General features: G+C 36.3%; 1 protein-coding gene across 4 annotated transcripts in view; it reads left to right on the forward strand.

Moving 5' to 3' along the window:
- nectin1b (nectin cell adhesion molecule 1b) overlaps positions 1 to 9,966 on the forward strand; it is a 275,781-nt gene extending 265,815 nt beyond the window's left edge. For 2 of the 4 annotated variants that reach the window (XM_047392146.1, XM_047392147.1), the window contains one exon: positions 6,367 to 9,966. In XM_047392146.1, the coding sequence (XP_047248102.1) occupies positions 6,367 to 6,606 (240 nt within the window). In that variant the 3' untranslated portion in view covers positions 6,607 to 9,966. The remainder of the gene's footprint in view (positions 1 to 6,366) is intronic. The other 2 variants (XM_047392149.1, XM_047392148.1) reach the window with 2 other exon arrangements.
- Positions 9,967 to 18,215: the final 8,249 nt, after the last annotated feature.

Raw genomic sequence — 18,215 nt, forward strand, 5'->3', positions numbered from 1 at the left:
AAATTATTATTGTTTGTATTATATTAATTTATAGTATGCCACAGAAAACAATTGTTAATAGTATTTAGGTCACATTTTTAAATTATAAAATATAAGAAAAAAAAAAACATTTTCAGACAGTGGTGATCCTTAATGAAGACAGAAATAGCTTCACACTTTGCTATTTGCGTCTGTCACCCCAAAAAATACAACACTACAATTCAAAACTGAAAGACTGGCAATCTAGACTGAGATCCCAACAAGTTCATGGTTGTGACATAGAAAAGCATTGGCATGTGACTTGAACAAATTGGTTAAAAGCTGTCATTTGTTCAGTGAACAGTACTGTGCGCCGTGTTACAGCCAGCAACAATTGATGATATCTGAGTTAAGATCAAGCACTTTTCTAACACACCACAGAGCAGTGCCAAGTTTTAATTCCCATCAGTCCTGTAAGAGAAATTGCAGTATTGCTAAAGGAGACTTTTGACCATTGACCTGAAAAGTAGCACCAGCCCTATAATCCCCCCCCAAAAAAAAAAGTGCTCAAGGATTTCTAAAACAAAGAAGTGAATTGCATATCTGCTATTAAATCGAGCTGGGCTGACTCTGAGTCTCTTGTAGGTTTAGGATCAGTGGCAAAACACTAGTTTGGAAGGAAAGGCAAACAGTCAGCCCAGTCTTGAGCAGCTTTCCTTGGAGAAAGAGGGATCCATGCTTTTTCAGCAGCTGGAGACTTAGACTCCCCATCCACAACAGACGTGTAAATAACCTTTCGCTTGACACCCCCAGTGATTTGGCATCAGACCCTCCACCGAGGGTAAGGGGGCATATCACATGGCACTCCACCAGAAGTTAGTGGACACTATTAAGAATCACTTATCCAGAATTATTTACTTATTGATTCCCAATCCAGAAAATATTTCCCTAACTATTATTTTAATAAAGAATAACTAATTAAACAACAAATTATGAATTATTCTTTGAAGTATTATACTATCAAAATGTTATCTACTCTTCTGATTTTGCATTGTGATTTGTTATTTGGAGACATACTAGTTGTTTTTAATTAGTTCTAGGACTAATTTAAAACTAAGTTCTAAAACTTGTTTGTTCTCATTTCCAAATTTCTCAAGATAAACCTTGGTTCTCAAACATAGATAAGACTAAATCTTAATATTGCATAATTGTTTGTTTTTCAACCATTTTTATTAGTTTCATTTATTATTTTATTTTGCTTCGTAGATTAAGAGTTTAACAGAAATATGTTTATCTTGGAATTGAGTTATTTTTGTTAATTCATATATTTTAAGGATAAATTGTTGTGAATTTATTCTATTTGTGTACAGAGTTTTGCTGTTCAGTAATGCCAGTGCTTGAGTCACTTTTTAATCTATTGTCCACCACCACCACCACCTCCACCACCACCATATTAGGCTGGTATTCCTCAGACAATACTTGAAAGAGAAAATAGTTATTTAATAAAATATTAAATAATGTAAGCATCCTGAATGCACTACATTTAGATCCACTTAATATCTGGTTGTAGAGGCAAAACCTTGGGCAGATAAAAAAAAAAAAAGTGAATGCAGCTTAAAGGTGTAGATGTATAGGTGTAGGAATAGTTATACATTTCTTTTGTCTCTTGTTGAAGGTCCCAGGTCGTTGTGTTCCTATGTTTTAAAAATGTCAACATTAAACCCTTAAGTAATTACTATATATGCAGTTTCTCAGTTATTCCAGTAATGGGGTTTCTTCAGATTCGGCACAAGCAATTATGAGCTGAATACAAAAGTAAAGATTCGCGGCTCTCTTCAAAGGTCACATTCTTTCACATTTTTTAAAAACTATCCTTTAGAATAGTAGGAATTGCCCACAAAATCCTTCATTATGTTTCATGCTGTGCTTTGTTTCTAAATCTTTTGGACAGAGTTGGAGGTAAATCTAAAGTAAATTATATATTTGAAAATACAACTTTGAGCAAATCTTTTGTCAGCACTTTGTATAAAATGTAGGTTTAAATTCCAAATGTCTTCAAGGAATTCTATAAAATGGCAAACCTGCTCCAGAGACTGTTGGTTTGCCTGAAATCACAAAGGATTTTTCAGCAAGCAAAGACATTAATAACCTGACAAAGCGGAGAATTTTCTTTAGCGGCTTGAATGGTCCTTGATACTGACCTGAAACAAATAAGCTTTTTGGACTACAGTCAATGTCTCCAGCATTTGTCAGGAGCAGTTTACTTGTATTTCTCCTGCTGTGAGAACACCAATTCAGCTTCACAAAAGCTCACTGCTTCCCTTTTGTCTTCCTCAGATCTACTGTGCTTATGTCACCATTCATCTCTAAGGGTGTCACTCGAGATCCATACTTCATCATTTTTGGATTTGTCTCTTTAAGTGCATGTATGTAAATAAGCAGTATGAATTTAATTGAACATCCAAAGTTCTTATTGGGTAGTTTCCTTATGCATCCCTTTGCTTATGCATTATTCCTTTATATTTACCCCAAGCTTTTACCCTTCAAATACACATTTGTTCAATTATGTTCTGTTTAAGGAATGCAACCATCTGTCAGAAGGATAAAGATTGTTTTTTTTGTTGTTTTTTTTGTTGTTTTTTGTGGTTCCATTGCCTCACAAAACATTCTCAGAGTTGGGATCATCATATTCGTAGATGTAGAGATGCTTGAAGAAGACTCGTGAGTTTCATTTCACTCTCATGCTCATCCTGTTTCATTTTTGCATGGAAGCATGTCAAGCAATATCAAAAGCATTACTATCCTTCTCTGTATTTCTACCTTTATGACTACTATTGGTTCCTTAATTAATGCAGAGTTCATCAGTTGGGGGGTTGAAGGTTTTTATGAATGCACTGGGTCATATCTCCACTGGAATACTCAGCACAGTCCAAAGTTTGTACTGGGGTTGTGGTTAAATGCTTCATATCAGTTTTCTAAATATATATTTTGTCAATAATGCATAATGATGACAGTGCAGGACACATTTATTGGTACCCCTAGTACACGTGCATAAAAAATGTCAAAACAAATGTATCTTTCCGGCAGTAATGTATTGTATTACACAAAAATCTCAGGAAAATCCAACCTTTAGTTTGGGTAAATTTATTCGGCATGGGAGAAGAAATGTCATGTTATAAAATGTATTTTTTAACAACATCACTGGTGGCCCAATTATAGGCTCCCCTGCTGTCAAAAGTTTGTAAAACCCTCTGTTGCCAGCAGGACAACACTTAGTCTTCTCTTATAACATTTGAACAAAGTTTGAGCACACAGAGAGTTGTGTCTTTGACCAATCCTTTTGCACAATCTCTCATCATTATCCAGCATTCTGGCTCATCTCTGTATTCTCTTTTCTTCAACTCACCCCACAAGTATTCTATATGATTTCACGTCTGTGGACTGAGCTTGCCAGAACAATTAGGAAGAAAATGATTTTGTATCTCGTGAATCCTGTCTCTGTTCATTTGGCCATTTATTTTAGGTGTTTCTGTTGAAAGACCAAATGACATCCAATTTTATGTTTACTGGTAGAGTCCATTTTTACAAAAATAATCTGGTTTTTCAAGAATTTCATAAAGCCATACGCTCTAGCGAGGTTCCCCAGTACCTTTGGAAAAGAAACGGGCCCACAGCATAACAGATCATCCATACTAAACAGTATGCATATTCATATAGCCCTTCTGGAGTGTTTGTTGCCTAAAAGTCTCTGGAGACCAAAGCACACAACTCCAGTTAAAAGTTCCAATAGGCTTCAGGAACCTCCAGGCCTTTAGATAGGTAATTATAGGACACAAACATCCTATCATCATAAGGGTTTTTTCTGCCATGCCTCCCAAATGATTGGTTATGTGGATGGCATCTAAATGTTTGTATGCAGAGTTTGTGACCCCAAGATTACACTATCTGCATTATCCAACAGTGAGTTTTGGAGATATTTACCTTCCTTACCATCATGATTATAGTGTGTTGGCAAGGTAGATAGATATGGATCGTTATTCACGGCCTTGTGGCCAGTGACTTAAAAAGTGGACCTCTGGGTCATGCCATGTAAACCCAAGGAATACAGAAAATCCTGTATTACTAATACTATATTCCAGGAAACTCTGATCAACTTTGATATGTAAAGCATAAATAAAGCCTATTTTTAAGAATATTTATTTTAACTCATCTTAATTTAGAATTTTTTCGCTGTTGAATAAATGCAGTCAAATTGAAGGCTGGATTTTTCTAAATTTCAATGTGAAATTATGGTACTGAAATAAATTACTATATTTTAAGTCTTTTTTACATATCTTTATCATGTGTGCCAACAAAGGTGGCCTGCGCTTTAAATCTGCTTCGTATCCGAGAAAATAAATGTGTATGTAAATGAGTGTATGTTTTGCAGATGTGCTGATTCGATTGGAATCTCCAGTGTTTTTTAAAGAATGGGGCGGCGGGGCATTTCTGACTTGTACAAAACTGTCACCTTTGTTTTAAGCTTTGTTTGTGCTCCTTTGGACTTTCCTATTGTGTGCTGAACCATTCATTAAGTGCCGCCAGACAAAACCCTTGCGCTGCCAAAGAGATCACAAGCAGGAAGAAAATATTTCTACTAAAGGATAGATGCTGTACAAGCATACTACGCCAAAGAGAAAAAGGCAAGGTTCAGATCCTACTTATGTTTTGAAGTAGGATTTCAAATTTTGAACCAACTGAGCAGAATTTCACCTCCATGCATGAAGATGTTTGTGAACTTTATAAAATCAAAGGAGCATAGGGCATTCCTGATGTCAACAAAATACAGTTACTGTGTTGGAAATTCGACTCTCCTCCTACTTAACACGCTGTTGCAATATTTTATTGAAAAAGGTATTAATAAAAATAACGTAATGCCTGTACACCAATGAGTGGAAATTCTGTTTCTGAACCACTAAAAAAACAAAAGAAATTATACATGTAACCTCTGAAAGAAATTATCTGTTAATACTGTAAATGGTAAATATAACTAAATCTAGCTTACAAAATGTAAAAAGAACACATCAAACCTGTGGGATTTTGTGCAAATGAACAAGTTGACTTGTTTCGCTCTCTAAGCTGCAGCTGGGGGATGAGTCTGAGTTTAAAGAATATCATCTCCAAGATTTTTGTAAAAAAACCTCCAAACGTTTTGGTTTTAGATGCATTGCATGCAGAGAATATTGCATCTGACAAGCAACATGATGCAACAACTATGTTGTGTCTGCACCTGTTTTTTGTATGGTAGGAAATAATGTCAAATATGAGGACAATTGTGACAAAACATACATTTGAATCTCAAAATAAGGCTTTGTTATAGATTATTTTCCTTGGTATTCATAAATAATTTAATTTCTTAACTGTTATCAGATGGCTTAAGTAATTATCTTTCATATGCTGGCTCTCCTTGATCATGACCTCCTACACATGTTGTATTGCGCCTGCTGACGCATGTTTTTACCTCTTGTCTGAAACCCAACATTTTATTTTTCATCCCTGCAAGGTCTTTCTCTCTGAAAAATATCTGCTTGTTATTTTGGAAATGGGATCTATCAAAAAAGCAGATTTCTTTTTTTTTTCAGTGCACTGATGAGTAATGTAGTTTGAGAAAATTAAGGTCAATTTTTGCTGTTGCATTGTCTTAAATATTTAAACCTGATGCAAATGTGTTGTATTAAAATGATTTAGGGAAATCTGCAGCAAATCATGCACATTTCTAGAATTTCACAGTAACTGAGATTTAAGAAAAATATGCATACATATTCATGAATCCAAGATTATATATACTACTCAGATGTAGTAGAATTTGTAGGACTGGGTAACCACAGAAGTTAAAAAAAGATACTAAAAACTGCCACAATTTCTTTTTCAATTCAAAAATTTAGATTTCAGAAAATAAACTGACCACAAATTGCAAATTTGTTTGGAAAATGAAAGGCAACCAATATTATTTTTCATTTAACCATTTTTTGCCTCGATTTGAATTCATTTGACTTGCTTTAAACAATCAACATTTTACTGTTCAATAATTTGCTTTGCTATTTGCATCTGCAGTTTTCTATTATTCATAAACAATATGCCACTAATTGCAAACAGTTAGGTGCCAATTATGCACATATGTCATATTTCTACCACATCTGATCCTCTTATAAGCTACTCCAACAATGTTTATTTACTGGAACATGGTTCCCACAGACTTTGTTGGGAGAGATTGGCTTTATTAACCAATCTGGTTAAAGTCATGTTTACTCCGTAAAAAGATAGACATGCATGATGATTAGAGGTACAATTTTTGTTGAATTGTAGTTTAATTTTAATAATGTTCAAGGAAAAACATTAATTTTTTTAACTGTTATCGCCTTTCTGTAGGAAATTGGGAAGCAACCAGAAGAGCTGTTGAACCCGGCTGAGTACATAAGCTACCAACAAGCCTCCAACATGGAACAAGTCCCCGAGTCTCAGTCTGCTCCAGCCTACCCTCCTGTTACTTTCTTGCCCCAGCATCCTTACACTCAGCACCCAACCAACGAGCCTATGTACTCCAACACGAGCTTTCCCACCCATACCCCCCGAGCTGCATTCTCTTTCCCTAAGGAGCAATCCGTGTGACCATTCTATATAACCCTCTCATAGCAAGAGGCAACTGGTTAGTCCAACAAAATGCTTCTTAAAAAACAAAGAAAAAGCTCTGTTAAAGAGATGTGCATCCATCCCTGACTTTGCTTTCATTTATTACTTTTGCTTAAAATTTTTGTGGGCTCTCCCCTCTCTTTTATGACCGTATCCCTCCACCCCTTGTGTATTGTGTGCTGCTTGCTCCACAGAAGCTGTAGGACTTCAGTCACCTTGTGATTTTAGCATAGTCGCCACCAAAAGCCTGCCTCCACCACTCAAGCCTTCGCCCTGCATATGTGCCCACACTTCCTGTTTGCTTTTGCTCCTTCACCTTTAAATACAGTGCCTTGAAAAAATATTCATTACCGTTGAAGTGTTTTACATTTTGCCACACTGCAACCACAATATTTATGTATTTTTGGAAAATGTATGATAAACCCAAACATCACATTATGCAATTGTGAAGTGAAAGGAAAATAAAACTTTGTTTTTTTTTCTTCAGTGTTTGGCAAATAAAACTCTGCAATGTAGTGTGCATTGTATTCAGCCCCTTTTTCTCTGATCCCACAATGTAGTTTATTGCATTCAGAAGTTGTTCAGTTTAAAAAAATCTTTATATAAGAGTTTCAAGAAAAGGCCTTAAAAAAGCTAGAAGTCCTATTTGAAGATTGCCACAAGAAATCTAGTGGACAAATCAAATTTGTGCTAAAAGGTGCTCCATTCAAATGAAGGCAAGATAGAAGTCCAATGAAAAACTGCAAAAAAACCTAATACTGTTACTATACAAACTTTGAAGCACTGTGGTGGCAGCATCGTGCTATAAGATAAGGAAGCTGGACAGACTGGCTACTGGTTGCAGATGACTTTATTTTGGGGTATTCCAGTGAAGGGGGGCAACTTTAAATGCATGCCACACATTTCAGATAGCCATTTTAAAAAGAATCAAATGTCAAAATCATGCATGCTTTTCTTTCCATTTCACAATTATGTAATACATTGTGTTGGTCTGCCATATAAAATCCCAGTAAAAGACATCTAAGGTTATGGCTGTAACGTGACAAAATCTGGAAACGTTCCAAATATGAATACTTGTTGCAAGGAACTGTATTTTGCTTTCTGCCAACCATTCAGTTGTGTACAGAAAAAGCCACTCAAGATTTTTCTTTCCTTTTTCTCTCCCACCTCCCTGCAGTAGTTGTCACTTTTCATAGGAATGTGCTTTTTTGTTTTGTTTTGTTGCTTGCTTAAAGGTCATACTATATACAGTAACTGTGATTGGGTGTTTCTTTTGGTAAAAAAATAAAAATAAAACAGAAAATTTGAGTTTTGACATGGACTACCCAATTAATTACATTGGAGATTTTAGTTTGCAGTTTTCCAGCAGAACCTATCATTACCATTAAGAACGGTTTTGCTGTTAAGATCAGCTATTTTGGACTATTGGAACTACAAATGCACTGAGCAGGATTTTTCTGACCGATACAGATTTCTGATTTCCTTTGGGGTCTGAGCTGTCAATTCCAATATTTACTTTACATAGCACACAAGAGAAAGTGTAATACAGATTTGTTGATAGAGGACATAGTTTTAAATCCAACAGAAAACGAAGGAGCCACATATATTGTTCCCCTTTATTAAACTAAATAAACTGCTTTAAGGTACATGCTTGTGGTAGATGTCTTAGTTTTGATGCATTTTATAGATAGGAAAAAATCTAATCTTATCACCAATCGGAGATAATGTGGCAAAGAACAGCCAATTCTGATCTCTCGCCAATTTATTGGTGCATTTCTAATTAGAACAGAATGTTGTCCTCATTAACTAGAACAAAAATCAAAGGGCTTGAACTCAACAGCATCTATTTTTCTCATTTGCTCATTCGCACCGTATTATCCATCCAGATTAGTATTTTATTGATATCTACCCGTAGTTGCCAAAGACATTGTTTTAGTCTGTTAATTTGCTTCACTTGCCAACGTTTACAGTAGAGCTACCTTATTTGATGGCAAATAAACATATTGCTGTTGATAGCGATGCGCTGCACAATCCCAGTTTACATGATCGCTTTACCATATGCTGTATTTTCCATATCTTTATGTAAAAACACAAGTTTATTACAGATGTTGAGGCTGGTTTCTTTGTGGGTTCTTTGCACAGTTATCAAGTAACAGGAGTAATAAGTGAAGACAATCACATACTTGGCTTGTCCTCAGGAAAACCAGCTGTTACCAGTAACTAGTTTGGTTATCATTACGAGAGAAATGGCTTTTCCAAGGACAACCCACACATTTAACGTATTTAAATATTGTTTTGAAAATGATTTGTACGAACTATAGCCTAAAGAGTTACAATGAGTCTGTGGTAGAACTGTATTTTTTTTAAAAGCTTAAGTATATAAAATAACACTTATTTTCAGAGTCCATTTTACAGTGTGACTTTTCATTTCAGACCATATATAAGCTAAAATGTTAGAGCCAGTTTCAGGATGCAGCCTCCTGCACACAAGCCCTCCAGACATACACAATCTGCTGAAAAACTGAAAGTTCACATTGTTGCGCCATGTCAGATGTAAGTTTAGGGGGGGAAAAAAATCAGTAAAGGAACTACTTGTGTTTGTTTGTGCTTGATGTGAAAAAAAAAAAAAAAATCCTGATGATGTTGAAAGGTAATTTAGTGTTTACTCATAATGGTGGTTATTGGAACAGAGTTAAAACTTATGAGACTTTCTCCTGTGCTCACCTTTTTGTCTTGCAATGGCTCTATGTGTGCTAGCGTTTAGTTTAAGCAGTGGTGTCTGCTTGGAACCGCTGAAGGACTTTGATGTTGCTGTACCTGCTGTGTGGAAAAAAACCCCACTAAAACTCATCTTTGTCTTTTTGTGACACGTTTAGTATAAATTAATCTCTTTTTATTATTATTTTTAATATTATTGCTGTTAAAGATTATGTGTAAGTGCTACTATTTGCTGCGGAACATGGTCACAATAGCATTTACATATACTAGACTGTCTGTACTCCAATTTTAAACATAATAATTGCCATATTGTTCTTCACTCAACAAGTTCTGTTCAGCCTTTTGTAAGATTGCAAGGTTTGCATTCAGTTATGTTTTTTCTTTTACTATTAACGAACAGTAGAAGCCACATTTGTTTTGAAGTCTCCTGCACATTTAAGCAAATTATAGATATCTAAGACATTTTAATGCCCAGGCTGAAACAATATAATACAGTTTAACCTGTTTTTTGTTAGTTTGTTTTACATTTTTCAGGTTATGGTTTCTGTAAATATGAACATTGTATCTAAAATGTGGGAAAAAAAATATTGCAGTTTAACATTAAACTTCACAAACTACCTATGTTATGTTTGGATTTTTTTCTCCACTTGCCTTTTACATTTTTTAAACATTTGAGTCAAACTATTTGAAACCTGCATTTTAAAGTCTCTTTTGGTCCACACTAACACCTTTAATTTTGAGGTTTAGTATCGAAATGGTGCAAAATATTGTAGATATTCCTAGATCTGAACTTCTCCCTACAAGACCACCTCCTCCCAAGAGACTTTAAAATGTCTTTGAAAAAACCTCATAATTTAGCCAAAGCATCATATCCAACAATGATAGTGTACTGTGTAAAATTGCCTCATAAAACCAAAAAAAAAAATGGTTTTGTCAATAAGGGTGGCACCACTTCTGTGTTTTTTTTTTATTTTGGCACACTCTTCTTTGAAACGTTTCTTTACTGCATCCACATGGGAGGCTTTTTAAACCTGAATGGCCTGTTAAGAGTCATGCTACAGCATCCAGCATGAAATGGATTTCAGTCTGGACATTGACTAGGTCACTCCAAGGTCTCATATCTGTTTTGAGTCATCCAGATGTGGAATTATTGGTGTGATTGTCCTGCTACATAACCCGAGTGTGCTTAAGCTGAAAGTCACAAAAAGATGGCCGAATAGTCTTGAAGATTTTCAGGAAAACATGGTTCCAACAATTATGGTTCCAAAAATTAGGGTACAGCTGTTGCGTCAAGGGGTCTTACCCATCAGCCAAGTGGTGAAATTGGATGATGAGATTCTCAGACCCATGGACCCTCTCAGTCTCCCTCAAAAGTGACCTATGGTAGGGCAGTTTTCTGATTAAAGTATTAGAGCCCAGAATTCTGGGCCATGAAACCCTAACTTTATATGCTGAGAGAGACAAAAAATACTCTTAAACATCAAAGCTTTATTCAGATCAGATAGGATTTTGAACATTTATTTCTAATAGAGGAAACATATTTGTTATGTACATCCAGGTAGCTTATCAACTACTATTTTACATATCCATCTTATTTTTAGTAATACATCCTGACCAGATCATGCTCCTGGGCATCAAGTAGCACTAGCATAGTAACAAATCTAGATTACAACACAATATGATATGCACTATTGGGTTTTTAAGTACATAAAAGGATTTTAGAAATATGTTTGGTAAAACTATGAGTGATCTTTTTTTTTAAGTTTTCACAAATGTAAAGATTTTATAAACAACCCTTGTTTTGAATAATCTTTTAGTATAGATTCATCCAGTTTATCTTTGATCAAATTATTTTTGATTTTGAAATGCATTTGATAAAATCGGGCTGATTGCATCAATAGAAAGCTCCAAAGCAGATGCTTACTTAAGCATGATTAGTGTTTTTACAGTGCTTTTTTTTAACCCAAAATGCTTCTCCACAATCTGTTTAAAAGTGGTGGAGTGGAGGCTTCTTCAGTGCTTTTGTAGCAGAGTGTTGTCAGTCAGCCAGCTGAGTGATTTTGTCAACACAACAGGGCAACTCAAGAATTGATTCCTCTCTTACCTTTAAAATAAGACCCTAAAACAATGAAACAGTGTGTCAAACTTAAGCCATTTAACTTAAAAACCACCAGACAGTCACCTGTGAACTACAACTGGATACCACTTTTTGAGACTGACTTCAATGAGAAATATAGCGCCAACCTAAAAACACAAGATCTCATGCTTGCAGGCATTGTGAAAGCTGAGTTAACACCCTCCGGGGCTCTTAGTACTGGTTCTTAAGGACCACGTTTATACATACTGTGCAAACCTTTACACATAAAATCCAACAGATAATGATCACTGTTATTAAAAACCAAATGCCAAGTCCGTACCATCACCTAAAATACTCTATGTTAAAACATAATTACAAAGCACATACAATAAATGTCACTGAAATTATTCTAAAAGGCAATTCAACCTGAAAAGACTTAAAAATGAGAGAAACACAGAGACAGCAATTACAGGCGTTTATTTGCTGGTGTTTGTTTTCTTTTGGTGCTCGGATCTGGTGGAAGACATGGTTGCTGATAACAACATGAGCTTGAATGAATATCTTAGGGTTAGAACTAGAGAAGTCTTCCCCCCAGGATCCTGATACTGGTGGTGGAGTGTAGGCCTGAGTAGATAAGGGAGTCAAAAGGAGCTTGAAGCCTGATGGTGGAGATGGGGCGGAGGAGGGTCGAAGCTCCTCTGAAGAGCAGGAGATTCTGCACATGAAGGTCTTTTAAAGCGAAGTCGTCATGGATGATTGGCTGAAGAGGAATGTGGACCAGAGGCTGATTGGGTGGAGCAGAGAACATATTGGAGTAATTAGATGGAGCCAGAAGTAGAGGTGAGCCTTTCAAGTTGAATTTTCATCTAAACTCCATTTCAATGAGATTGGTAATGTTTACATAGAATTTAAGTAGGTGGTTCCTCTTTAGATTAACTGGTTTTGCATATTTTCTATGCATCTAGATTTTTTGGGGGTGTATACAGTAGAATATGTGGCCTGTTATTGTGCTGTAAACTTTAGGTTAGATTTCAGTAAATTTATAACCTAGTAAAGACTGTTTCATTATATGAAAACCTTAGAAATGAAAGATTGTTTACTTATTTTCACGACTGTATAGTAGATGGAAAACAACAAAACAGAAAACACAGCACTTATTACTGACCTAACAGCAAATAAAACTTTAGCTATGTACTGTTATACCAAAATAAAAAAAAAATAGGATGTTAAATCAGAGCAAATAATGTGATTCTTATTAAATATTCTGAACTTGCATCTTCCACGGTAAATCCTGTAAAGTTCTTAAGAATAACTAAAAGTGTTTAATTTGGTATGCACCTTTTAGGTAATTGACGTTGCAATACTAACTATTCTATATTATTATATATTCTTATAGTATAATTTATATTATTCTAACATGTGTGAACAACCACAGTGTTAATACATTCTTCTAACATTCACACAGTTTAGTTTTTAATACTTTTATACAACAAATAAATACAGATTAAGATGTTTTTTTTAGCTTGAAATGCTAATAGTAATTACTGTGGTTAGTATAAAAATGACCTAATATTTTGGCAGAAGACCCCCATCAGAGTAGTTTTAGTTTGGACATTAAGAAAATGATTTGAATCTTTAATAAAAATTTCTCTTGATTCTCAAAATTGCGATTGCTCTGATAGCTGCGTTTTACAGGTAGGACACTGACTCCTCTTAAGTTCCCCACATCATACATATTCTGGAAAAACAAAAAAAACTAAAATGCTGAACTAGCCCTGAAATCATTCAGAATCAACAGCATTTGTTTTCTGATATTTTCTTTTCAGATTGAAAGGTAAATAGTTAGGTAACACTAACAGACTTTTTCCTTCCTAAACCAAATGCCGAAACATGTTGAGATAAGAGGTGTTTACAAGGCAACAAGGGGAACTGCAAAAATACCTAATTTTCGTTGTCCGATGAGCTAACCTCTCCCTCCTACTTCCCTATGTCTAAATGGATTGCTCAATCCAACTCTCCATCCAACGGGTCCGGACTTCCCTAAACCTGAAAGGTCTTACTAAGCAGGTTTACTGAAAGTTCTGTTTAAGCTGGTGTCGGGAAATGACTCGCCTAGCCTCTGACAGCCTTCATCCAAAAGTCTCGCCCTTCTTCAACTGGAGGTCTGGACGACTGAGTAGCCTATCGCAGTCATCCACACTTTCAACAGTCACTTTTGCTCATGGCTGCTCATTCCCTAATTTTACAACTGGCTCTTGGTATATGGGCTAGGTTAAGTTTATTAGCTCAGCACGAACCCCAAGGGCGCTTTTTTAACAAACGTGGCTAAGGCAACCTATAAAAACCTCCTAAAATATCTTGGAACCAGGCAACAAGACTTTTTACCACCAATGAAAAACCAACAATACGGTGACTCAAATAATTGAATGTCCATGATTTAACTAGAATTTTATATGCTTTCTTTAATTAGTAACGCTTTTGCAGGGGTCAGTAACAGCTTAAATTGGGCAACACAAAATAATTTCAATAATAGAATGAAACAATCAACTCAACCTGTCTTTCCCTGATGCTGAAACTATTGAGTTTGGAGAGGCTTTGAAGACGGAGGCTCATCCATGCACCTGATGGAGAAGTTTCTTCTGGTAACGAGTGGTTTCTTGAAGGGAATACGACTTAATCTTCAGGTTTCTTCCTTTAAGTGGCAGGCACTGATGCTCCAGGCTTCGATGGTTAAGCAGGATCTTTGTGGTTATATGTCTCCGAAGACAGTAGTTTCCAGAGGCTAAAGAGTTGAAGGAAACCCGGGGACATAAATGAGGTTGATTCAGGACTTCCAGAAGCCTGAAACTTAGAGCAATCAGCTGTTCAATCAAGTTCACTTCTGTTGTCTGGATAAAATGGCTTTAGATGAAATCAGATTCTTAATCTTGAGGCACAGTCCTTCTAAGGCAAACGGTTGATCCTCTTTTTAATGCAGTCGATCAGCTGGGCTGTGTCTCTGTTCCTTTTCCATCTAAGCTTCTTTTCTCCGTCCGATCTTGTTCGCCGGTCTTCTGCGAGGAAACAACCCCGTTCCCTCCTTCAGCATTGCTTTTATGGTGCTTGATGCTTTCACCAGTCAGCCCCTTATTAGGCTTCTCAGTTATTGGGCAACCTATTCAGCTCAGCTTCTTGGTTATTGCTCAATACTTTGGTCATGGTCATCGTGACCTACTGATTCTGTTTCTCGGCCTTGTAGATGCCGATAAAAGCCACGCAGCTGGCTGCAGTTGCATCCTCCCTTCCTCCTGTTTAGACTTCAAAAGGTTCGCTGTCAGCATGCAGCTGGCTCTCGTCACTCCTAGTCGTCCTCCAGTTCTTTCCCTAATCTGCTCAGTTTGAAACTTTACACAGTATTACACATTTCATTCTTCAGCTTTCAGCACTTACTTTAAAACAGAGTTACAAAACCATCACTTCATTCTTTTTATTCATGCTTCACAAATGATTAACGTTATATCTCTCTCATATATAGCAGATTGAGAATGTCAAACCTTAATGTTTTTTACTCTAATTCTCAGTTCTTACCCACATTTTAATCATACTTCTTTTAACTTGTTAATCAAAGGTTACTAATTTCATTTAATACATGTGAAAGAGTGTAAAATTATCATACATCATTGGATATTTGTTGTTTATATTTGAGCAAAAGATAAGACAGATAACATGTGGCAGATAATACGTAGCTCCACGCAGGCCTCTCCAGTCTCTCAGCTCCAGAATATGAGAACATGCTTGTTTCACTGTCTACTGCTTCAACTGTGTGTTTTAATAATTATTGCATGGATTACACATAAGGATATTTATTGTAACTTTTATGGAGTTAACTGTGAGCAGTTACTAAATGTGGGCTGCACGGTGGCGCAGTTGGTAGCACTGTTGCCTTGCAGCAAGAAGGTCCTGGGTTTGATTCCCAGCTGGGGGTCTTTCTGCATGGAGTTTGCATGTTCTCCCCGTGCATGCGTGGGTTCTCACCGGGTACTCCGGCTTCCTCCCACAGTCCAAAGACATGCCTGTTAGATTAATTGGTCACTCTAAATTGACCTTAGGTGTATGAATGAGTGTGTGCATGGTTGTTTGTGTGTTGCCCTGCGATGGACTGGCGATCTGTCCAGGTGTACCCTGCCTCTTGCCCATAGACTGCTGGAGATAGGCACCAGCTCCCCCGCGACCCACTATGGAATAAGCGGTAGAAAATGACTGACTGACAGTTACTAAATGTTGCATGGATTACATGGAAAGATCTCACCTTATTTTGACATCATATAAGGTGCCATGCCAAGGAAAAGTTTCCTTGCTATAATTCATCATGCTGGTTGACAGAACCAAACTGCATTCATGCAGTTTTAGAAGCTGTAAAATAAAGCTAATTTAAAAAACTGCTGCCTGTTATACTATACCTATAGTAAATCCAAAAACAGGTAAAGGATAAAAAACTTAACCATTTTGTTTATCTTTTGTTTCTGTTTTCAAACAAATGTCTCAAAAAAACAAAATTATTAATTTGAGCCAAACCACCCTAATAACTATATACTCACCTTAATTACTATACACCATAACAAAACAATATCCTAATGAGTAAAAAACAATCCAATATCACTCTGACTTTACAATAGGTGATAAGGCTGTGTTCTGTGTTAATATTCACAGCTTTTATTTAAGAAGTGTGAAACAAAAACAATTATTTTAACACCAGTTATAGTGACCTCTTGAAATGAAAGGAAATGTGTGGCAAAAACAAAACAAGATAAAGCAATATAATAAATATAGAATGATACATTTGCCACACACCCAGTTTTAAAAACAGCTGTTTTTCCCATCCTTAGAGAGTAGCGTTCTTTGTAACTAGGGACCCCCGAAAGATAATAAAAAGAGAGGTGCGGACAGATGTTTTTCAGAGCGGTAGGAGATTTGTAACTGAAGCACATCTCTGTCCGTTCTCCTCGCTGCGAGTGAAATAACTAATTATTTGTCTTTCTCTTCTTTTTTGTGATGCTATAAGTATTTTAGGTTGTTTAAACCTGCCATTAATTTGGTCCTTCGAAACCGGATTCCAATTACGCCTGATGATTCCAGCGAGTTGGTAGACTCCAGTAAAGACCGTGCGCACGGCAGTCTTTATCAGACTCACAGACCCTTTCCGGGACTGGATCTCGGCCCGCCCGCTGGGGTCTGATGCCTGACGGAACTTTGAGAGAGAGGAGAAGACAAAGTGGTGAGTTGAGTTTGGATTAAAAAGTGTGACGAATGACTGGGGGTCATTGCGTGAACTAAAACCCTGTGAATCCTAGGCCCTAACAGGTAAAAGTAGGACGGCGGAGTCCTCTGAAGTATTAAGAAGTAATACTGAAAAATTCCGTATTTCAAGGACGGCGGAGTCCACGCTTAAGTATTTTAAACAAAAAATACTAAGAAAATTCCGCGTTTAAAAATGTGTGCATGTGAGAAATGAATGGAGGATTTAAATCACTAGGTGTTGCCTCATACCAAAGCAGTGGGATTGTAAGTGACTAACTTTTGTGGAAGCAAAGGCAAGATTTCTCCACTTGAAAGAGTTGAAGTGAGAATTACCACAAAAGGAGATTTTTCTGTCACCCTACTGAGCAGAATAATCCAGCATTTAGAATACCCTAGATATTTATATACTGGACCAAATTTAAATAAAAAAAAAAATGCGAAAAGGGGCAAGTAAAATAAACTAAAAATGAATAATAATGTAAAGATTGGAAATTTATAGAAGCACAGGATCAAATTAAAATATAAAAATTAAAATATTTAGATAAATGGATCACCACATTTCATTATGATGGTCGTTTAAACTTTAAAAAATTTGTTAATCTATAGGATGCTATAATTAAAAGTACAATAAAAGTAAACGTGATTTAAGAAAAAATGGACAAAGAAGGTTATGAGGATGTAGATTATTGGTCAAAAGTAACTAAAAAGAGAGAGATGTGATGCAGGAGATAAGAATGGACGTTTTTGTGGAAAGCAGAAAAGGTCAGAAGGCTAAGAAGTAATGTTTGATGGACTTGCAAAGTAGAACAGCAGGACAAAAGAAAGGGAGTAAAAAGAGCAGGTGGAAAGTTTTTGTTTTGTACCAAAGATCTGATGAGGTTTGACAGGATTGGATGGGCTAAAATGAGTCCCTTTGGTGAATAAATCCATCCCCACCATGGCTGTACCTCATGTATGTTTTATTTGTGTTTATTTTTTAAAATTATTGTTTTGAGACGCTGGAGGCTGTTGATACAGCGTGTCACGGAGGTTCATGGCATGACATGGGTTTTTTTTCTCTGTGTAACCTTAGAAAATATTTTACTCTTTTTAACAGTAGAACAAACAGAGTGAGAGGATTAATCGATAGGCTTACAGTTAGATACAGACGCAGAGCTGACTATGTAGAAATAGCCAGAGTGAAACAAAAAGAGGAAGAACCTTTTGAAGAATATAGGATTAGACTGACAAAAGTGTTTAAAATACATAGTGGTCTACAAGAAGATGAAAACGAGCAAGGAGCTTATCGACAGCAGTTAAAAAATGCACTACATGCTGGTTCCAGGGATGCAATTAATACCTGGGTAAGGAGACATTTTATAGGGTTCCCCACAGCAAATCTAGAAGACTATGTTAATCATGCCCTCCATGCAGAAAAAGTAATGAAGAATAAAAAACAAAAAAAGATAGTCAACACCTTTTTTCAGCAAGAAGAAGAAGAAGTTATTATCAAAACAACAGAGGAAGAGGCGGGCGA

The sequence above is a fragment of the Girardinichthys multiradiatus genome, chromosome 18, assembly GCF_021462225.1.
Source record: "Girardinichthys multiradiatus isolate DD_20200921_A chromosome 18, DD_fGirMul_XY1, whole genome shotgun sequence".
NCBI classification, from domain to species: Eukaryota; Metazoa; Chordata; class Actinopteri; order Cyprinodontiformes; family Goodeidae; genus Girardinichthys; species Girardinichthys multiradiatus.